We start from the raw sequence: 22958 nt of genomic DNA on the forward strand, positions 1-22958 counted from the left end.
TGCGCCACTCTAGAGCAGGCTAGCCTTAAGTGGCTGGAATATCACAGTCTCCCTTGTACCATGATGGGTGCAAATGGATACATTGTTGCTTGTTGGCTCTCTAAACTTCTGTTATAATGCTATTGCCTCAGACATGGACCAGTAATGTGTCTTATTTCTTCCTAGACATATATTGGTCTTTTTGCTAAGTTAGGAGAGATGCTGTCTGGTTCCTAGTGGATAATGGAAATCTTCTACTGCAGAATCATCTCTTAAAGGCCTCAAATGGATAAGCCAGAGCTAGTTGTCCAAAAGCTAATTTGCAGAATGGACAATTTGTTGAATATATTTTTTCTTTCAACTTTTTAAATTGACTGCTATTCATTTTGTCTTTATAGCAGCATTTTATGTTATGGTCAATTTGTTTTTTGCCTCTGCTGCCTGCTGCAACAACAGCTGTAGACTTTAGAGGCAGGAGAAGAGAAGATTAAGGATGCTAAGAAGAATACTGACATAGCATATAGTCTGCATATGAAGAATTCTTATGAATACATTCATTTATATCAGTTCTTACTAATAAAATCTTAATGTATTAATAAGATATATGTATAGGAATTCTTCCCACACAGCATTCTGAATCGATCATCTTGAATATATTTTTCTCATCACCTGCAGTCTTGGTCTCTGGCTCTCTCTCTTTCTGAATCTTTCTCTTTCTGCTACTACTGTTCAGAATCTCACTTTCGTATGTCAAATAAAACAGATGGAAATAACTATGTGTGGCCCATTACTCTGCTTCTTGCTCATTTATCCTCGTTCCAGTTAGATTCAGCTTCATGGGATATTTTCTGATGTTATGTGCAAAATCTAGTACCCTTGACATCTTTAGCCCCCAGGGCTTGCTCTGCTTTTAGGATTCAGGTAGGAGAAGGATGAGAACTTCCTATGGAATATAGATGCCAAGCTCTGTGTGTGCCCTTGTGGCATAAACAGGTACAGAAGGGAGTAGTCGAATAACATTTTGTATTTATTTGCTTATTTATGTTTTATTACTTTTTGAGATGCGATTTCACTCTTTTGCCCAGGCTGGAGTACAATGATGTGATGATCATAGCTCACTGCAGTCTCCAGCTCCTGGGCCTAAGTGATCTTTCTGCCTCAGCCTCCCAAGTACCTAGGACTACAGGCACACACCAGTGCACCTGACTTATTTTTAAGTTTTTTCTAGAGATGGGGTCTTGTTTTATTGCCCAGGCTGGTCTTGAACTTCTGGCTTCAGGCAATCCCACTACCTCGGCCTCCCAATGTATTGATTTTTTTCTGTGTTTGAGGTTTTGAAAGTTGGTATTTAAACTCAAGGGCTGAACATTCAAGTTTACATGAAGAATTGGAAGTTAAACCATGTTATGCATTATTTGTCAGTAACATAGACAAAGCACCTAAAAGTTCCATGAAGGTTCCCCAGAACTGCTCATTTCATTGATGACACTGAATTCATAGTGAGTTAACATGAATGAAGACTGTTTACACTGGCTTAATTACTACGTTGACTTGAAATATCAGCCAGCTGGGGAAAATGACCATTTAAAACCTGGTGTATCCCTTTGCTCCCTGTACCCACATTTTTTCCCAGCTTTGGCCACGTGTGTGTGTTTCTGTGTGTCTATGTGTGTGTCTGTATGTACATGTTTACATGCCTGTGTGTATGTGTTTACATGCATGGAGGACTGAAGCATAGTTTATTCAAAGCTTTTGTGTTGTGCAGGACTTCTTAGATGCAAATGAAGACCCAAAGAGAATGAGTGTAAGCCATCAAGGGAGTGTATCTAAGGCTCCTGGAGTGACACATAGAGCTCTAGGGCAGGCCTCAGGAACCACTGGTCTGGGAATTTATAATGCCATCTGGATTTTCCCTCCCTACTCTTGTTCTTTGTTTCTTCCTGAGCACTGGTTTTCTACTTCTCACTGCAATCTGACTTTCTTCACGTGGTAAGAAATATGACGTGCTTCACAAGTCTCTGGAGTTTGGCATTTTAGAGTCTCAACCACTAGAGAAAAGTGCCTGTTCTAAATCCTGGCACTTGAGGAAGGGAATCCAGGCTTCTCAGGCCTCACCAGGCCAGTGGGATCGTATGAGATCCTGGCAGCTCTGAAGAGTCATGGAGAGAAAGGAGGGGCGAAGGCATCCTTACAAGGAGGAGGGGGTACTATTCCCAGAAGAAGAAGCGGGGGGCCTTAGGTTCCCAGAAGACCAGGTGTCTGCTGGTGATGTTCTTGCACATTCCCAAGGATTTACCGTGAATCTGAGTGCCTGTTTTAAATTACTTGGCAGACTTAATTGTAATCTTAGATTTTTTTTTTCTTACAGCTTCTTGTCAACAACAAGGTTTAATTATAATTACTCTTCAGCAGGCATATACTAGCACTTCTTACTCTTCTGTCAAATTGAGCTTAATGAAATGAAAAAGTCCAGAGAGAGACCCCATCTTTAGGACAACAGAAGACTGAACAGTCAACTCCCCATCGTTTTTGTAATCCAAATCACTGTTGTCAGGATTATGTTCAGCTTTTTTGTTTTGTTTTGTTTTGTTGTTTTTTTTTTGACAGAGTCTTGCTCTGTCGCTAGGCTGGAGTGCAGTGGCTCAGTCTCAGCTCACTGCGACCTCTGCCTCCTGGGTTCAAGCGATTCTCCTGCCTCAGCCTCCCGAGTAGCTGGGATTACAGGCACGCACCACCACACCCAGATCATTTTTGTATTTTTAGTTGAGACGGGGTTTCACTGTGTTGGCCAGGATGGTCTCGATCTCTTGACCTGATGATCAGCCCACCTTGGCCTCCCAATCCCTCCATGTAGTCAAAAGCAATAAAAACTGCTGCTCTTCAGCGAATGTTGGGAAATTGTGCAGAGATGAAAGAATAAGTCTGTTTTTCTCTCCTGCTAGGTAAGTAAGCCTAATCCCAAGGGGAAAAATACTGGCTGTTGGGCATTGACTTCCACATTCACTTCTTGTGTTTCAAGATTTGAGGTAGTGATGATGGTTAATAATATATTCTTGAAAAATGCTGAGTGGATGTAAAGTGTTCTCACCACAAAAATGATAACTATGTGAGGTAATGCACGTGCTAACTAGCCAGATTTAGTCATTCCAGTATTTATATATACACACACCTCAAAACATGGACATGTACAATACATACAATTTTCTTTTTCTTCTTTTGAGATGGAGTCTTGCTCTGTCGCCCAGGCTGGAGAGCAGTGGTGCGATCTCGGCTCACTGCAAGCTCTGCCTCCGGGTTCACGCCATTCTCCTGCCTCAGCCTCCAGGGTAGCTGGGACTACAGGCGCATGCCGCCACGCCCTGCTAATTTTTTGCATTGTCAACAGAGACGGGGTTTCACCGTGTTAGCCAGGATGGTCTCGATCTCCTGACCTCGCGATCCGCCCGCCTCGGCCTCCCAAAGTGCTGGGATTACAGGTGTGAGCCACCGCGCCCGGCCAATACATACAATTTTATGTCCATTTCAGTTTTTTAAAAATTTAAAATAATTTAAATAGATAGATAAAGGATATATTCTTTCCACCCAGGAAAAAAAAAGATTTGAGTTAGTTTTCAGCTGATAACTACATGGGTCTATTCTGGATTCATTAAAAATACAGTTCTTGGTAGTGTTTCCTATGCTTTGTGGGAGATTAGTTCCCCTTCCCACTCTGTAGTATCTGTTTGCAGCTCTATGTTTACCAGAATTTAGGATTAAATAAGTCGAACCTGCAGTCCAGCCCAGCTCCCAAATGATTGTTGTTTCCGTGGAAACAGTTGAAGGCCTTTTAATTAAAACTGCCTCTGCAGGCTGGGGAGAGTAGGTATTAAAATGAGTTTGTCTGAGTAGGCAATTTTCATCCTCCAAATTAAACCCAGAGAGTGCAAATGATCTAGGAATCTCCTGACAGTTGGGATCATACTTCTTTGTCTTTGGGGGAGGGATTATTTTGATATTCGGGCATAGGTATGTTTGCTAGCTTGCTGCTTGCTTTGCTGAGTTGCGCAGATCATTGTCTTTGTTACCCACGGAGCTCTTCGTGTACAACCATGGATCATGGGCGAGGGTTTGGGAGCAATCTGATCTTTGTTCAGACTTGGGAGCTGCAACTAAAACCATTAAAAATGGATGAAATCATAGAACACTCTTAAAGTTGAAAGGAATCTTAAAGGTCATTAAAGCCGAATTTCCCATCCACTTTGGAAATCTTTCCTAGAATGCTGTTGACAAAGGTTCACAGCATCTGCTCCCCTGTTGGGGAATCCTGTATTTCTCAGGGCAGCCTTCTTTGGTTCATTGAACAGACTTGGTGATATTGTTAAGGGGGTCCTTGTTCTTAGAGCTCCCAAGATGGTGGCGGCCGCTTCCAAGATTGTGGCAAACCTCTTGTTCTCTGACCTGGGGTTCTTGGCCTCAGGGATTCCAAGGAATAGAATCTTGGGCCATGTGGCGCGTGTTATAGCTCTATTCAGCTCGCTTGGGATGAACCCCGGGCGCTTAGGCCATGCAGGAACAATGGCGATCCTCTAGCCCGATTGGGAGCGGCAGTGGGCGCCTTGCTGGATCAGGAGCACAGTGGACACCCTGCCGGATCCAGAGGGGTGGAAGTCAGCTGTGGCGTCTACAATGACAGCAATCAGCAGTGGTGGAGGGCGAGCGAAAGCTCAGTTCAAACCAGAACAAACACGGACCAGAGTGTGCAGTTGCAAGATTTAATAGAGTGAAAACAGAGCTCCCATACAATGGGAGGGGACTGAAAGGGGGTTGCCCACTCCCAGCTCGAATGCCTGAGTTTATATCCCGATCACTGTCCCTCCCGCTGTGCTCTCAGGCGATATACGATTTCACTATTTGTTTACCTCCTGCTTTAGCCTGATTTGTATTTTAGTGAGCCCTCTTTACTACCTGATTGGTTGGGTGTGAGCTGAGTTACAAGCCCCTTTTTAAAGGTGGGTGTGGTCACCTTTCCCAGCTCGGTTTAGGAATTCTTAGTTGGCTTAGGAAATCCAGCTAGTCCTGTCTCTCAGTATTAGAAATGCCTCTTTATGATGGAACTGACATTTCTGTCAATTCTGCTACTGTCACCTTTTCTTTCTGGTGCCAAGTTAACTGTGTCTTATTCTCCCATAATTAAAATCTTTTAAGAATGTTTTCATGTATCCCCAAAGTCTTCTCTCTCTTCCCGTGACTGAGAAGGTCCATAACATGAAAACTTCAGGTACTAGCATCTGTGGTTAAAGGCATTCTTGGGGGAGAGGCTGGTATCCTAACAATCCTGGGCCTTTACCACTGTTGCTTGGATTTTTTATTTTAAGTTTACTTTTATAGAGAAAGGGTCTCACTCTACTGCCCAGGCTGGTCTCAAACTCCTGGCCTCAAGTGATCCTCCCGCTTCAGCCTCCCAAAGTGTTGGGATTACAGGTGTGAGCCACTCCACCCAGCCTGTTGCTTGGGTTTTGTCTGACTTCTCTGGCAAGTTTTTTCTCAGCATCAGGTGTATAGGTGTAGAATTGGTTTGAGTATTTCTGTGTTTTCCTTCAACCTTTTCCCCCTGGAGTAAGTATTCATAGTTTGCTGCTTGGAAACCCAAGAAACAAAACTGGATCAAACCTTCGGTCTGTGCAGCCTCGTGAAGGGTGTGGTTGCCTTCTTTGATGTCACCTCAGAAGTTAATGAATATACCCTCAATCCCAACTGCTTTAATAGCCTTTCAGCCATTTGTCTGTGACATTAAACCTTAGACTTTTTAAAATTAGGTTTAAGTTTTACATTTTAAGAGTTCTTTATTCCCCATATGCATTCTGTTCTTAATATCCTATTATTGTTCGTAAGTTGACACCCCGCTAAAGGAAGAAACAGGCAGAAAAATAGAACAAATGAAATATGCTTCTCCAAATGTTCCTACCTGCAACCTTTAAATGGATTAAAACTTAAAACTCCTAAGTTCAGATGTTGATTAGTGCTGACTGGGATGTACTGGGAAGCAAGTGTGTGGCCCTTGCTTGGTACTGAAATAGATATTGTATACTGGTTTCAAAGAAGCAATAGCGTCTGTCACCTTCAGCCAGTCACCAAACTGCTCTGAGTTCCATTTTCCTCAAGTATAAAATCAGATGATTGCTTCCTGTTCTTACAGGTTATTGGGAGTGCTTTGAAAATAATTTTTTTAATTATTAAGGCTTTATAGCAAACTATACTGTGATGCTCTGGAGGTATTTTGATATGAGAGTACCAAACAACTTCAATAAAATTAAAATATTGGTGATATTGACTGTTTAAGGACCATGCACATCCACAGGTTCAAAATAATCTTGTAACATAGGTTCTAGGTGGTATTTGATGTAGTATCACACATAAGGGAAGAGGGGATTTCAGTAAAGAAATGTCATTGTGGAAAAGTGAAATTACTCGGGGTCTGTTTGGTGTTCTTCTGGCAGAAGAATAAGAGTTGAAAGTGAGGAAGTAAACTTTGATTTGTAAATCTTTTAAATTTCAACTCAAAGGAAGGTGGTAAGAAATACCCCAAATAGCAAGCTTCAGAACAGCCACCAGAGCAAACCACACAAGGCTTTTGGGATCTCAGGCTAATAAAGGTCTCCCATGAAGCTCAAGAGTAAATCCTGAGGTACAATTTTTTCTTGAAAAAAAAAAAAAATTTGTGGGTGTTTGTAATTGGGACCGGCTGCTGTGTTAGTTTTCAGCTTCTAGCTTGACCCTATTTCCAGAGAAATGCCAAGGGCTTTGCAGTAGGCATTTGTCTAACTTCTGCGTGTCCTAGGTCTTAAAGATGACCTCCCCGCTTTCTGGGGGGTCATGGGGTATGTGTGTTTTTTATGCATCTGTCTTTTTTTGTTTGTTTGTTTTTACTGAAGACCACTTATATTTGCAGACATTGAAACCAAAGGTAGCACCACATCTTCTCCTTACAGGGTCTGAGGACAGTTTCTTGGCAATTTTTTTTCTACATATAGTTTTCCCAAAAGTATGAACACATTTAGACATTGGAAAGAAAGCAGTTTCCCTCCCTCCTTCCCTCCCTCCACCCCTTCCTGCCTTCCTCCCTTCCTTCCCTCCTCCTTTCCTTCTTTCCTTCCTTTTCTTTGTTTCTCTCTTTTCTCTATCTTTCTTTTTCTCCCTTTCTCTCCCTTTCTTTCTCTCTCTTTCTTTCTCTTTATCTTTTTCTCTTTCTTTCCTCTCTTGAGTATTCATCACATACCTGATAATCAGATGCCCTCTGAAGGTTTTCTTTGGGAGGGGAAAGGACAAATGCAATAGTCTTTACATGTTGGAAAACTGACCCCACATCCTGGTGCCTTGTTGTGTGTTCTTTTCTGCTCCCAGGGAGTTCTGTCCAACATCTCTTCCATCACCGATCTCGGCGGCTTTGACCCAGTTTGGCTCTTCCTTGTGGTGGGAGGAGTGATGTTCATTTTGGGATTTGCAGGGTGCATTGGAGCGCTACGGGAAAACACTTTCCTTCTCAAGTTTGTAAGTATCCCACTGTCTACTCTCAGATTGAGAGCCAAAACGTTACCTTCCATCAGGGGGTCACCCTATCTACAGCCAAGACAGTGAGCTGTACCAAAGGCACTGGCAAAAGTAGGGCCCAGGTCATTATTTTCTTTTGAGAGAGCTCTCTAGCCCTGATTCCCAGTTGTGCCTCCTTAATAAGTACACCACCACCCCCACGACTGCACCGTGCCATCCATGGAGATTTTGTGCATATATATCACAGACTTAGATTCCATTCCCTAAGATATCTTCAGGACTAAGGTAGGTATATGTATTTTTCTTCTAATTGATTCCTCCCCACCGTTTTAATGCACATAGTAAGTGGGGAGCTGTGCAGGCCATTGGTTTGGAGAAACCAGGCAAAAGCACAGTGACTGTGGCCTGTCCAGATTAAATCTGTTAAGCAGTAGGTTCTGCTAAATATGGCGAAACACTAAAAGGTAAAGCTCCTTTGTCCTTAGCTGGTACAAAGTTCTCCTTTGTAATTTTTAGATGTGGTGGGGTTGGTGTGATCACTGTCTGAGTGAATGTTTGTAGAGGAGAGTTTTCACCAGGGGGTTCATTGGTATTTAAAGTTAAAATAGAGAATGAAAAGTGAAAGCCTTTGTGTTGGAGACTTCTTTCAAAGGAGAAAAAAATGGCATGTGCCATTTATGTATCTTAAATAGGGTTGTTGAATGTAGCCAAATGTGCCTGTCAGTGTGGAGTCTGGCACTCTGGTGGGCGTCTGAATCATAGCCCTCTATACGAAGCATCCATTCCCCTTTCTAAGGACAGAGAAAGGATCCAAAGCACCCACCTTCATTTGCTGAGGAAGGATGGTAGAGATTTCTGGAGAACGGTTGCAGTGTAATATTTCCTGTTACCAGAATTATTCCCAACTTTTATTGACACATCATCATCCAGGGACATTTTCATTAAAAAAAAAAAAAATCCGAGAAGTAGTCCAATAGTCATGTAATGTGTGATTGTCTTCCCCAGCATTTCTGCCACATCATCCTCCAGCATCTTTTCTTAAACATCCCTGAGAAGAGGGTACACGCTGTGCCCCACCCAGGGCAGCCCATTTCTGAGCAGCTCTGGCTCGGAGAAGCTTTTGGAGGCTATTTAGCCTGAAAATTAGCATGACTCATTCTAACAAGGAAAACCAAGGGGTACCTGGTCTTACAGATACATTCACAAGCAGCTGGTTCTCTCTTGTGGATACACTGGACCACAGTGGCTGTAGCTAGTTTCCTAAGACTCCATCTGCCTTATCTGCCAGATCCCTCCTTTGCTACACACACACACACACACACACACTCTCTCTCGCTGTCTCTTTCTCTCTCTCACACACATATACACACATAACCAAATGCTTCATTCTTCACCTAGTCAGAAACCTGGGGAGCCCCCAGGAGAGCTCTGTCCCAATCGCTACCTGCCAACCTGCCAGTCTTCTTGGCATGAGGCATCTCAGTGCTCCCGTGCTCAGCTCACCTGGCCAACTTACCTCGCCACCTTTCCTGTAGCCTGATTGGGTCCTGGTCATACTCATCTGTTGCCACTATTTTATCGGTTTCAGCCTCCATCCCCCAAAATGTGGGATCCTTTTTTTTTTTTTTTTTTTTTGAGATGGAGTTTCACTCTTGCTGCCAGGCTGGAGTACAGTGGCGTGATCTTGGCTCACCACAACCTCTGCCTCCTGGATTCAAGTGATTCTCCTGCCTCAGCCTCCCGAGTAGCTGGGATTACAGGAGCCTACCACCATCCCTGGATAATTTTTTTATTTTTAGTAGAGATGGGGTTTCACCATGTTGGCCAGGCTGGTCTTGAACTCCAGACCTCAAGTGATCCACCTGGCTCAGCTTCCCAGAGTGCTGGGATTACAGGCATGAGCCACTGCACCTGCTCAGTCCCGTTAATTGTGATTTACTTTAATGTAGTTTCATTTATAGTGGTAACCCCTTTAATATAGTTTATCATTTCTTATAATTGAAATGTCTAGTGTTGACTGAATAGGCAGAAAACTACACATTTCTCTAAATCAGCACCTTAATTTATAAAGTCTCATGTTGGAAATGAAGAGAATTGTATTGTTTCTTGGCTTTTAAGACTTGAAAAATATCTTAAATGGCCTCTCTCCATTTAGTACAAACAATAAAAACTGGCCTGGAATAATCTTCAAACAGGAGGTATGAGATAAGTAGTAAGTAAACGTCCACAGGACTCCCAATAGCTCCAAAGATCTGATGTCCCTAGGAGAACTGCTGAGGGAAAATCCAGGAACTAAGGTACTGCAAAATGGAAACAGACCTTCTTAGCTGACCGAGGCTCTAGGATGAAGCCTGTGAGTCAGTCTCTGCACCTTTGGAAATAGAGGAAATTAGCTCAGCAGGGCCTGGGGCGTGTAGGTATCTGCCAAATATTTTATATGAATTGAATTTGGACTCAACTTTTGGTATGTATATTATGTAACATGAAGAGAAAATTTACCAGGGGAACTGTAAAATGCAATTAACCTTTATGGAGGTGAGAACAAAAAGCAAATTAAAATCTTTCCCTGACTTGGTGTTTCCTGCGTGTGCTCATGCATGATAGCTATAATTTTGTCATTTCTGTACTGTGATAATTCATAATTCATATTTACATGCTTAAGGTGGTACCTAATACAGGGCAAGGAGTTATTTACACTGTAGGGTAGGCATTGAGCAGAAGTGGTGTGATATTTTTTCTGGTCATTTTTCTAGATTGGGGAAAGTTTAAATTGAAATTTTTGGCATCACCGATGATAATTAAGAACTGTTTAAATTCCATTTCTGGTGAGTTCATGAAGGATATGTAACCAGGAACTCTCGGGAAACCTGAAGGGCTGAGCTGGAGGGTCTAGAATTGGGGCCTAAACCTGGGAGTCCAAAAACTTTGCCAAGCGCTTACTTCCACCTTCCACCCCTCCTCCCTTGCCCTCACAGAGCAGTACTCGGCACCCTAGACAAACACTGTGAGATCTGCAGACATCTAATGCCTGCAGATCCCCACTCCCTGCCCTAGCCTTCCTAATCATGTAAGACTGGGACATCTTTGAAGGCAAGGGGTATGGTCTTATTCATCCTTGCTTCTGCAAAGCCCACCTCCCTCAGGGCCTGACCCATTGTGGGTCATTCAGTAGATGTTTGCTGAATGAATAAATGCTTTTTGTCTTTTGTTCTTTTAATGAGTAACTGTTGTTTCCTTTGCACCACTCCCCAATACGTTTTTCTCTTGGCCAGCAGCTCCTTGTCAGCTTGCTGAAGATAGAGCCGCAGACCACCTGAGCACCCCCTGCCTCCTCAGCTGCTCACTGTTCTGCATGTGGCCTTGAGGACCTCTGCCCAGCAGTTGTGGCACCATGTCACCCTCTCTGCTGTTGTCACCAGAAGTTTACCCACAGTGTACCCTCTGTTCATTGTATCTTCTCTGCTCAGTGTACCCTTCACAGCTCATTTCTCATAATCTATTTTAACAACAAATTTTGAAAAGGTTAAGAATACAGGATGGTAGGAGGTGGAAAAAACAGTGGGCGTGAGCAGTAAGTCGATATGACTAAGCTGAGACTCTTCTGAGTCTTCTAGATGGAAGGGAAATTTCTCCAGAGTTACGGGCAGTTACCACATTGCCTCATGGTCTTGAGCCCTTCTTTTAGACCTGTTGTTGTCTACATTAAGCAGAAGTCTCCCCTTGGCTGCATTTTGATGTCACTTAAAAGCTTGCTGGGGCCCATGCTTCCTAGAGGAAGGCAAGCACAGCTAGCATTCCCAGGAAAGCCTTCAACTCAGGGGTTTCATTTTGTTTTTATGATGGGAAATAATTTTCATTTCACAGTCACTGCCCATCCCACTACTTCCTCTTTGACCCCTTCATCTAAGATGAACACATCTGTTACTTTACCCTGTATAGTAGGTGCAAAAGAGAATTAAAATGGTGTCTGAATCCATAAAAGGAATATATTGCATAGAGAATCAAGGCCACAGTAACAAATGACAGGCGATCTTAAAATATTGGAATAATCTATCTTTCAAGTTACAGAAGCTTACTAGAGATGATGTCAGATCATTGTTCAAGCATCTGGCAGTACATTAATCATGAGAAATTCATTAGGCCTTAATGTGGGTCTAATGAGAAATTCTTATCCATGTTTGCTTATGGGCTTTGTTGGTTAATTACCAAATGGAACACTAGAGACCCTAAAATGTGATTATGAAATGATTTTTAAAAGTCCTTTCTTGGAGTGTAATATTCTATTAATGAATCAGCAGAAACTGAAGATTATCTACTTTGGAGATGTATAACAATCCAATGTAAATACAAACCTGTTTAGAGAGTAACCATTTAGCTATATATGATCAAAATAGCCTTATAACTGTTCTCTGTGTGTCTTTCGTCTTAGTTTTCTGTGTTCCTGGGAATTATTTTCTTCCTGGAGCTCACTGCCGGAGTACTAGCATTTGTTTTCAAAGACTGGATCAAAGACCAGCTGTATTTCTTTATAAACAACAACATCAGAGCATATCGGGATGACATTGATTTGCAAAACCTCATAGACTTCACCCAGGAATATGTAAGTTTAAAGTGGTTTGTTTTCCAGTTGAAAGTTCTCTGAACGATGACCCCAGTGAATATCCCTCCTGGTTTCTGCATCTGCCAGCTGGAAACTACCTGACTATTCTGCATGGGTGTTTGTTTGTTTATTATTTTCCAACTTGCTCTATGACTTACGGGATTTGTATTCTAAATGGAAATGTCCTATTTTCACTTGTTTCAACTTCTGTTAAGTTAGAGGAACAAAGAAGAAAACGCTTGAGCAAAAAGTTCTAATCACGGCTGTCCTTTCCTATTTGCATTTGAGGAACATTGTTTTGCTCCAGGTTTAAAGTTTTAGTTGGTTATTAAATATGGATTCTTTCTTATTCCTTGCCCCCTTTTTTGGTAATCCTTGATATTTCACAGCTCATAATATTCTACTTAACAGAATCATTTGCCACAGAGTTCCTAAAATGTGCCTATCCAAATATTATTATTGCACGTGCAGTTAAAAGCAAAAGCTCGGAAACTCCTAAGTCCTAGTAGCTTCTAACAAGTGAAGAATCGGCGCGGTGGAATCCCGGCCACTCCCTCTGGTCCCTGAACATTGGAGTCCACTCCCTCTGGTCTCTGAGCATGCCTGTGAAATGGCTCCTTCAGTGCCAGCAAAGCAGCAGATGTCCTGTTTCACTCAGAATGCAAGGGACCAAAAGACACAGGTCTAGTGCCAAAATCTGATAAGGGACCCTGGGCTCACAGGACCTTGACCTATTTCCCGAATAGTAAAATGGAAATAATACTAGCTACTATCTGACTCACAGGGATATTATGACACTCATGAGACATACATGTTTTTATATTAGGCTTAGGGTGGTAGGGTTCTACAAACTTGCAGGTCTTTATATACCTGCACTGAAAAGCCGGGTAGGCTGAGCTTGGACTTGGACAGTGGTGTCTGTGGCATTTATGTATGTGGCAGGGCCAGAGGGCAAGCAGAAGCCCAGTGAATGGTAGCCTTCTTGGGGTTGGACAGTTTTCTGCCTGTGATGAAGGGAGGCAGCAGCCATGTCGACATGCGTCATGAGGGAGGCCAACCCCTTCCTTAGGCACTCAGAACTGAGCTGGGTTATGTGGTTTTGTTCAGTGGCAGCAACATTTCGTCCTGGAGTAAGCTGTACCTTAAGTGGGAAATTAAGCCCTGATTCATGTCCTCAGCTGACTTCACTGTTTTATTAGGTCTTAATGGGTGTGGGCTCCCTAATAATCCTTTTCCAGGCATTATTCCTGACTGGATTGCATGACACATTGATGGAGCTTTGTGGGCACACCTTGAAATGCACAACCCAAGCCCTGGAGGGACCATGTTATCTTGGAATGCTGTGTGCTTTATATGGAAATACTACAGTTTCATGTGACTTTCTTTTTGCATCATGGAATGTAATGTTTAGAAGTAGCTATTGGCCCAGAAGGTCTTCAAATGGTTGAGGGTTGATATTTATTTAACTTAGAGAAGTAGAGAAAGTGCATCCCAGGGAAGTGAGGAAAGGGCTTCTGTATGCTACCATTCCCTGGACTTCTGCTTGCCCTCTGGTACTGCCTTATACATAAATGCCACAGACACCGCTGTCCAAGTCCAAGCTCAGCCTACCTGACTTTTCAGTGCAGGTATATAAAGACCTGCAAGTTTGTAGAACCCTACCACTCAGGCCCCATTTAAGAACCACTGAATTTAACTGCTTGTTTTATGATATTTTAATTGGAAGACTGACTTTTTAAAGTTGAAAATGTAAAACACATGCTCTTGTTTTTAAAAAAATTCAGAGTAGAAACAAATATGATGAAAAGCTAACCTCTAAAATTTTTGGTGGTAATGGATATATTAACTATATATCCATTGATTGTGGTGATGGTTTTGTGACGTATACAGATGTCAAAATTTATCAAACTGTATACTTTAAAATGTGCAATTTATTGTATGTCAGTTATACCTCCATAAAACAAAACAGATCTTTAAAAAACTATTAGAATGTGGAGATCAAAACTCTGAAAAAGTAAGCCTATAGGTAGCCCACCCATAACCCCAGTTGCCTCCTTCAGTCACTACCACTGTTGTTTGTGTCTTATTTACCCTTCTAGAATGTTCTTGTTTCTCCTTCTAGAATGACGTGCCCAAGCCAAACAGATCTTGTTCTAACTCAGCCCTGCTGTACAGCTGCTCTGCCCTTCTTCCACCTAACACCACGGGTCTCATCAGTTGTCTAAATCATGTGCCAACGCATCCCTGCAAACCTTCACCCTTAATTAATTTGGAAGCTTTTGTATGGGCCATTTAGGTTCCATTTGGCTTAAAAATAAAGTCTGGGACAGAGAAGAAGGTCAGAGCTGGCAGAAGCTGGGTGTCGTTTAGCGGGTGTGAGTGTAGGCACCTGCTTGCCTCCAAGTTGGGATGTTCTAATTCTTTCCTGTTTGCTCTAGTGGCAGTGCTGTGGGGCTTTTGGAGCTGATGATTGGAACCTAAATATTTACTTCAATTGCACAGATTCCAATGCAAGTCGAGAGCGATGTGGCGTTCCATTCTCCTGCTGCACTAAAGATCCCGCAGTAAGTGAATGCCAGCGAACTATTGGCCTACTCTGTACATCATGCTGAGAGTGTGCATGGGACGAGCAGAGTGATTTTTTTGTTGAAACCTCTTCTTACCTGGTTACTCCTATTTGTAGCTCCTGTAGGGGGTATAGTGCTCAAATCTTCCTAGTAGGAGTAATAATTGCTGGCATTAATTTAGCAGTGTGTGCTGGTTCCTATTCTAAGCCTTTATGTGAGTTGGCTCATTTAAGTTGGGCACATTCCTACTGGCAGATACCACCAATACCCTCCCTTTTCAGGGGGAAGAAATCAAGGCACATGAGGTGTAAGTGACTTTCCCAAGCTTGCACTGCTAGCAGGCAATGGAGTGGAATATGAGACCCAGGCAACCTGCCTGTACCATCTGTTAGCCTTTCTTTGTGAGAGGGGCAGGCTCATATGAGAGCTCTCTGCATTGGTTTGGGGTTAGTAACCCTTTTCTTTTTGGCTTAGTTCTAGGGAAACTATTAGAAGTAAGAGGAGAGTTCGAGACAAAATAGGGCTGGACTGCTGTGTGGGAAGACCACAGCTGCCTGGACTCCTGAATGCCATCATGACTACAGTCATGCAGTTTGCATTTTATTATAAAAAGGAATAAAATATAAAATCTATAAATCTCTCACTTTCACCACAGGTTTAATTATATTTTGGGTCAAATCGTGCCTGGTATATAGAATGACTTAAAATGCAATTCTTAAGCCAGGCGTAGTAGTTCACACCTGGAATCCCAGCCCTTTGGGAGGCTGAGGTGGGAGGATCCCTTGAGCCCAGGAGTTAAAGACCAGCCTGAGAAACATAGTGAGACCCCATCTCTACTAAAAAAATTAAAAAATTAGCCATATGTAGTGGCACACACCTGTGGTCCCATCTACTCTGGAGGCTGAAACGAGAGGATCACTTGAACCCAGGAGTCTGAGGCTGCAGTGAGCCATGATCATGCCACTGCACTCCATCCTGGTGACAGAGTGAGACCACATTTCTTTAAAAAAAAAAAAAAGTAACTATCTAGTGTTAGAATGACAAGCATGAGCGGTTACTCCGTGCATCTCTATGTGCTCCTAACTGCAGAGCCCTTCTGGGACTCCTCAACGGTTCTCTGGCCCTGTAGTCTCCAAATGTACTCCCCAAGGCTCACCCTTACCCCCCAGAAGCAGAGGCAAGTGGGTGCTGATGAGCTCAGTGGGGTTGCTCCTCCTTATGATGGAGGCTGTGGAGCTCTTAAAAGGAGCTGTGGTCTTGGAGTGGAAAAGCAGAACCTCCTGCAGGCTGCCCCCGCGGGACCACCTCGGCTGTTTCTCTTGGTCTGAAAGAGGAGACAAAGTCATTAAGGACTGTGCTGCCCCGCCAGCTGCCCTTTCCTGCCAGCTCAAACCTCCTCTCCCTTCTGAGGAGAGCCACATGGAGGCAGAGTGCCCGCTCAGAGCTTGAGGGGCTCATCCCGGTGGCCTTGCACTGGCCAGCAGGTGCCACACAGCGTGCCTCCTGTCGCCAATTCCTGTCCCATGTTAACATCCCCTTGGGAGAATTCTGTGTTCTCAGAGGCATTAATGCTTCCCCTTTCACCTACAGATCCTCTGGGTAGAGCTAGTTCATTCCTTGTGCTCTAAGCTAATAAAATCTGCCCCACACCCTGCAGAGGAGGAAAATGAACTAACCCAAAAAAGTGGAAACATGTTTCTGATCAGACTCTGTGAGACATGAAGTTGTCCATGTGATTATGTAATCAGGGCATTGTTTTGTTTTTTTAATTATTAAAAGCTCATTGAAAAACCATTTAGGTAATGTAGAAGTATACAGATTAAAAGTAGCAGTCCATCCAAAAGAGCATACATGAAGATTTACGGTGCCCTTTAAGTTACGTTTTTTATCTGTGTCTCCAGTTCCCTAAATCCCATAAGCTTCTTGAGGTTGGCACCACTTTGAAACTTGAGCCTCCTGTGTGATAGACTTGCTGTCTTTTCTGATATTCCCCAAGCCTTAGTTTTCCTGATTTGTAAAATGGGGCATATTTTAATACCTACTTCTGAAGATTGTCACAATAATGACATGGGGTCATGTATATAAAGTGTTTAACACAGTGCTGCAGTCTTTGTGCTCAGATACACATTTTATTACTAATGCATAACAGAAGTCTTCTGCTCATTTCTAGGTGGGCTTTCTGTCTAATGAGTAAATTTCACTTTTCTCTTTCCTTTCTTCACTAGGAAGATGTCATCAACACTCAGTGTGGCTATGATGCCAGGCAAAAACCAGTAAGTGGAATCTCATCTTGTTGCTTAGCACAAAGGGTGTTGGAGGAGCTTTGGCCTGTGCCTGGTGCTCTATCTGTGACAGTGTGCTCTCCTCTTCCCTTGTGAAGGAAGTTGACCAGCAGATTGTAATCTACACGAAAGGCTGTGTGCCCCAGTTTGAGAAGTGGTTGCAGGACAATTTAACCATCGTTGCTGGTATTTTCATAGGCATTGCGTTGCTGCAGGTAAGATAAGGGTCCTTTATGGATATCACAGGGAAATAATGCCCTGTGAGAGCCCTTGCCAGGATCGGAGCTTTGCTTAAAAACCTTGGTTGTCATAGTTTTTAAGACATTGGAGGGCCAAGGAACAGACCTAAACGATTTGGTGTGTGTTATTTATTTATTTATTTATTTATGAATAAGATGGAGTCTAACTATGTCGCCCAGGCTGGAGTGCAGTGGCCGGATCTCAGCTCACTGCAAGCTCCGCCCCCGGGTTCACGCCATTCTCCTGCCTCAGCCTCCAGAGTAGCTGGGACTACAGGCGCCCGCCACCTCACCTGGCTAATTTTTTGTATTTTTAGTAGAGATGGGGTTTCACCATGTTAGCCAGGATGGTCTCAATCTCCTGACCTTGTGATCCGCCTGCTTCGGTCTCCCAAAGTGCTGGGATTACAGGTGTGAGTCATCGTGCCCGGCCTGGTTTGTGTTTTATTAAAGCTCTTAAGTTTAGATGCTACTATCATGAAATACTTTAGGAAACCTTGTCTTTTTCTAAGATGGAGACATTAATTAGATCAGTAGTTGCCTGCAGGCATTCCATCGTTTACATGGGTTCAATAATACTGCATTGTGGCAACTGAGTCAAACATGCATAGTTAGAAGTAGATCTCAGTGGTGATGTTAAGGTTTTGGGGAGTTTCACAGAGATGTCATAACCCTTTTTCTCCCTGAACCACCTTGCCAAAGTGCTAGTGAAGGAAGGGAGCACCAACTTTTCCTACTGGCCAGTCTCAAGAGCTGGACTCTTCATGTTGTTGGTGTGATACTTTCCTAAGAGCACATAGTTGAAACTAATTAAAGAAGACCTAAGTAAATATAAAGATATCCTATGTTCACAATTACAACACTTCATATTATTAAGGTAACAACACTCCTCAAGTTGATCTACAGATTCAGTGTAATCCCTATCAAAATTATAACCACTTTTTAGCAACAATGGACAAGCTGATCCTAAAATTCCTGTGGAAAAGCAAGGGACCCATGATAGCCAAAACAAATTTGCAAAAGTAAAACAAAGTTGGAGAATTCGCACTACTCAATTAAAAACTTAGTACAAAGCTATACAGTAATCAACATAGTGTGTACTTGAGTAAGATTAGCCATATAGATAAGTGGAATAAAATTGAAAAATCAAGAAATAAAACCAAGCCAGGTGTGGTAGCTCATGAATATAATCCCGCACTTTGAGGGACCAAGGCAGGAGGATGACTTTAGCTCTGGAGTTCAAGACCAGCCTGAGCAACATAGCAAGACCTTGTCTCTACAAAAAGTAAAAATAAAACAATGAGCCCAGTGTGGTGGCACATACCTGTGGTCCCAGCTACTTGGGGGGCTGAGGAGGGAGGACCACTTGAGCCTGGGAGGTTGCAGTGAGCTGAGATTGTGCCATTGCACCCTAGCCTGGGTGACAGAGCAAGATCCTGTCTCAAAAATAAAAAATAAAAAAGAAGAAGAAATAAGCTCATACATGTATGGTCAGTTGATTTTTGACAAGGGAACCAAAACCATTCAATAGGGAAAGAGCAGTCATTTCAACAAATGGTACTGGGAAAACTGGATATGCAAAATTATGAATTTAGACTCCTAACTCACGCCATATGTAAAAATTAACTCAAAGCAAAGACTTTTTTTTTTTCCCCCTCTAACACTGTAGAACTCCAGAAGAAAACATAGGCATAAATATTTGTGACTTTGGATTAAGCAGTGTCTTCTTAGATATGACATCAAAAGCATAAGCAACGACACAAATGTAAATAAATGGAACTTCAAAATTAAAAACTGTGCTGAAAATGATACCATCAAGAATGTGAAAAGATAACTCCTAGTATCTAGAAAATATAAATAACTTTTAAAACTCAACAATAAAAAAGGCCGGGCACGGTGGCTCACGCCTGTAATCCCAGCACTTTGGGCAGCCAAGGCGGGCGGATCATGAAGTCAGGAGATCGAGACCATCCTGGCTAACATGGTGAAACCCCGTCTCTACTAAAAATGCAAAAAAATTAGCCGGGCGTGGTGGTGGACACCTGTAGTCCCAGCTACTCAGGAGGCTGAGGCAGGAGAATGGCGTGAACCCGGGACGCGGAGCTTGCTGTGAGCTGAGATCATGCCACTGCACTCCAGCAGCCTGGGGGACAGAAGGAGACTCCGTCTCAAAAAAAAAAAAAAAGATTTAAATGGCTAATAAGCACATGAAAAGATGCCCATGTCAGTAGTCATTAAGGAAATGCAATTCAAAGCCACATACTTCATACTCTTTGAAGTGGTTAGAATAAAAAAGACGGACAATAACAAAGTATTGGCAAGGATGTGGAGAAAATGAAACCCTCATATGTTGCTGATGGAAATGAAAATGTTGCAACCTCTTTGGGAAACAATTTAGCAGTTTCTCAAAAGTTAAATATAGAGATACCATATGAGTCAGCAATTCTACTCCTAGGAGTGTACCCAAAAGATTTGAGAACATATTTGCCCAAAAACTTGTATGCTCGTGTTCATAGCAGAATTATTCATAATTGCCAAAATGTGAGAGCAATGCAAATACCCATCAACTGAGGAGTAAACAAAATGTGGCATATCCATGCCATGGAATATCATTCAGCCATCCAAAGGAATAAATTAATAGTACATGTGTATGAACCTTGAAAATATTTTGCTACATGAAAAAAACAGTCACAAAAGCCCCGTATTATATGATTCCCTTGATATGAAATGTCCTGAAGAGGCAAATCCATGGAGGCAGGAAGTGGAATAGTGGTTGCCGGGTCTGTAGGGATGGTGGGATGGGAATGTGAAGTGGAATAGTGGTTGCCAGGTCTGTAGGGATGGTGGGATGGGAATGACTGCTCACAGGTACTGGGTTTCTTTTTGGGGTCATGAAATGTTCTGTGATTAGATAGTGGTGATAGTTGCATAGCTTTGTGAATATACTAAGAGCCACTGAATTATACACATTGCAAGGATGCTTTGTACCACATATGAATTACATCTTAAATTTCAAAAATCAACAATTTAAAAAAAAATGGGACACAGTGGCCAGGGGTAAAAGTTACGAGTGTCACTGTTTGACTCACATTTTCTTCCTTTCTCAGATTTTTGGGATATGCCTGGCCCAGAATTTGGTTAGCGATATCGAAGCTGTCAGGGCGAGCTGGTAGAGCCCCTGCAACCGCTGCTGCAAGACACTGGACAGACCCAGCTTTTGGGACCCTCCCGCGTGCGGAACTCATCTTCAAGCTGCACGGACCTAATCACAGATGCAGCCCGCAGTCTCGCCTAATGGAGCTGCCATTCGTGGGGTAAAACTGGGAAATGCTGCTCACTGACAGAATTAAAAAACAAAAATAACCAGTATGAAAGTCGTGCCGTGAATCTCTACTGTAGCCATGAATTTATGGACAGTTGGATGCTTACCAAAAAAGAAAAAAAGGGAGGGTGGGGGACCCAGATGTACTTGAATGTGCGGAAAATGCAGTCTTGTTCTCATTTTCTGTAACTGGAGGGCTGGGAAGGCAGCTTTGCTCTTCGCCACACCTTGGACGGACCACCTTCTGTTCCATGGTCTGAAGGAGTGCATCTCCTCAAAGACTCAGCCCCTCACCTGGGAGGGCAGTGGTTTGTCAGCATCCCTCCATGTGCATTTTAGGAAACACGTGCCACTCTGATCTGAAGAAGAAAACAACTCGTCTTGGGTTCAGATTTTGTGATGGTATTCAAGTCACTCGGGCGAGCACACTTGGTCTATCCTGGAAAGTCTCCTTGTAACAGAAGTTGTGTATTTCATGTGCACCGAGCAAGGGCATCAGAAGACTTCATGAGGCTATATTTTAGCAGGACTGATCGTTTTTCTAAGTAGGCCTGAGCTTTATCAGTGAAATTCAAGGAGAAAATGAGGTTAATGAAGGAGGTATCGGTTAAATACCACCCCTTCTTCTCACCCTGCCAAAATTAGCAGTTGAATTTTGGAAACTCTGGAATACTCTGGGTCATTTTGTTTTGTATGTTTGTTGTTTTTCGTCTTCCAAAGGTGAAAGCTATGATATGGTTCCACTTAAATTTTAGTGTTTTCTTACTCAGCTCAAGCATTAATTTTTGATAAAATCTTAACCTGCATGACCTGTGAATCTGAATCTATCATCTCCCTTTCCTGCCGGCTTTTCTACAAGCATTGAAATATGTTATTTGGTCAACACTTATTTCCTAGGTTCACAGCCTTGGGAGGTTGTGGCATGTCCTCCCAGCCTGGCTGGGAAGAGACCAGCTGTACCATCCAAACGCTTCCCTGGTCTCAGTGATCTCTTCCAGAGTCGATCTGAGTGGCCTCTTCTGCACCCTCCCCTTCTTTCTCTTTGAATGGAATTAAACCCAATTTTGAAACAACATTGACCCAGTCAAAAGCTCCTAATGGTTTCTTTTTCTTCCTCTTTAGTTTGCTTTTATTAAAAAATAGAAAATGGTGCATGGCCATAGCTCCTTCAGTTCTCTTATTGCAGACTAACCATCAGGATGGTATCAAAGCACAAATACTTTGGAGGGGAACGCGTTGAACTGGGGCAAGTACTGTGTAACACAAAGTGGAAAACCACTTCCTGGTGCTGCCTCTCCTGCCCCCACTTTAGGTGGGAGGAATGAGTTTTGCCCTCTAGATTTTAATCCAGCTGGTGTCCACCGGATGTTGCCCTCCTGGGGAGCAGATACCAGTCTGTGGAACGCTGGGAAAACCACAGGCACATTTTTCGGTGCGGACAGATTTGCCAGCACATAACTGGGCAGCCAGCTAGCATACTTTGTGGAAATTAAGCGAGGTTTTCCATTTCAGCCCCATGGTGCGTGGTGGTGGCTGATGAATGTGTCAGTCTGCTCAGAGAAAGGACAGAAAGAAAATTCTTTTCAAAACTGTGTTCACAGTTTGGTGTGTGTATGGCTCTGCATGTGTGTGTTTTTGTCTCTGTATAGGTAGAGGTGTTCACGTCTTATTCCGACTGTAAGGTTGTCTGACTTCATCTCTGCCCCCACCACAGTTGCCATTTTGTAATGTCCTGCCAACATGGAGAAGACACGAGCTCTCCAGTTGGCATTGTTTGTCTTTTTTGTTGATTGCCTCATTCTCCAGTGAACTCCATCTGGCCAGTTGATTCAGAATCAGGCAAGATCCCTGCCCTTTGGCACATTCACTGAAAGGCCAAACAGCAAGTCCGAGTGAGTTTTAAATATTAATTAATCACCCTTTATTTTTTACACTTGAGAGTGATTGTAATAAAGGCTGTCATTAATAAACTTGGTTCTACCTTACATGGAGTTGTGTCTTTCTTCATTACTTCTTTCTTGAAATTGTGAAATTTTTTAATCCAGTGGTTCTCAAACTTTAGCAGGTGTCAGGATCACTGGGAGGACTTGTTAAAACACATGAATGCATTTGCTCCATGCCCATAATTTCTAACTTAGTAGGTCTGAGGTGGGGCTGGAGAATTTGTATTCTGATAAGATCGTAGGTGATGCTGTTTGTGGCTCGTTTGGGAACTACATTTTGAGAAGCATTGTTCTGATCCGGTTTTCTAGGAGGGGAAACAGAAAGGTAAGATTTTGTAGTTGGGAAGGGAAAGGTTCCTTTGCACTTACAAATGCTGACTGACAAGACACAGAGGCCAAGACACAGAGGCCAGAGCCCTGTATGTAGGAAATCTCTGCCCATGAGGTCATCTGCTGGTTACAATCACTTGGGGACCATGTGAAATACAGATTCCCCCGA

The 22958-nt window shown here is 42.9% G+C and overlaps 1 protein-coding gene across 1 annotated transcript in view; it reads left to right on the plus strand.

Annotated features, from left to right (window-relative positions):
• TSPAN5 (tetraspanin 5) overlaps window positions 1-22501 on the plus strand; it is a 188800-nt gene extending 166299 nt beyond the window's left edge. The window contains exons 3-8 of the mRNA XM_017875490.1: window positions 7360-7506; window positions 11936-12106; window positions 14545-14670; window positions 16899-16946; window positions 17054-17170; window positions 20302-22501. Of these exons, the coding sequence (XP_017730979.1) occupies window positions 7360-7506; window positions 11936-12106; window positions 14545-14670; window positions 16899-16946; window positions 17054-17170; window positions 20302-20367 (675 nt within the window). The 3' untranslated portion in view covers window positions 20368-22501. The remainder of the gene's footprint in view (window positions 1-7359; window positions 7507-11935; window positions 12107-14544; window positions 14671-16898; window positions 16947-17053; window positions 17171-20301) is intronic.
• Window positions 22502-22958: the final 457 nt, after the last annotated feature.

The sequence above is a fragment of the Rhinopithecus bieti genome, unplaced genomic scaffold (genome assembly GCF_001698545.2).
Source record: "Rhinopithecus bieti isolate Rb0 unplaced genomic scaffold, ASM169854v2 scaffold_6708, whole genome shotgun sequence".
NCBI classification, from domain to species: Eukaryota; Metazoa; Chordata; class Mammalia; order Primates; family Cercopithecidae; genus Rhinopithecus; species Rhinopithecus bieti.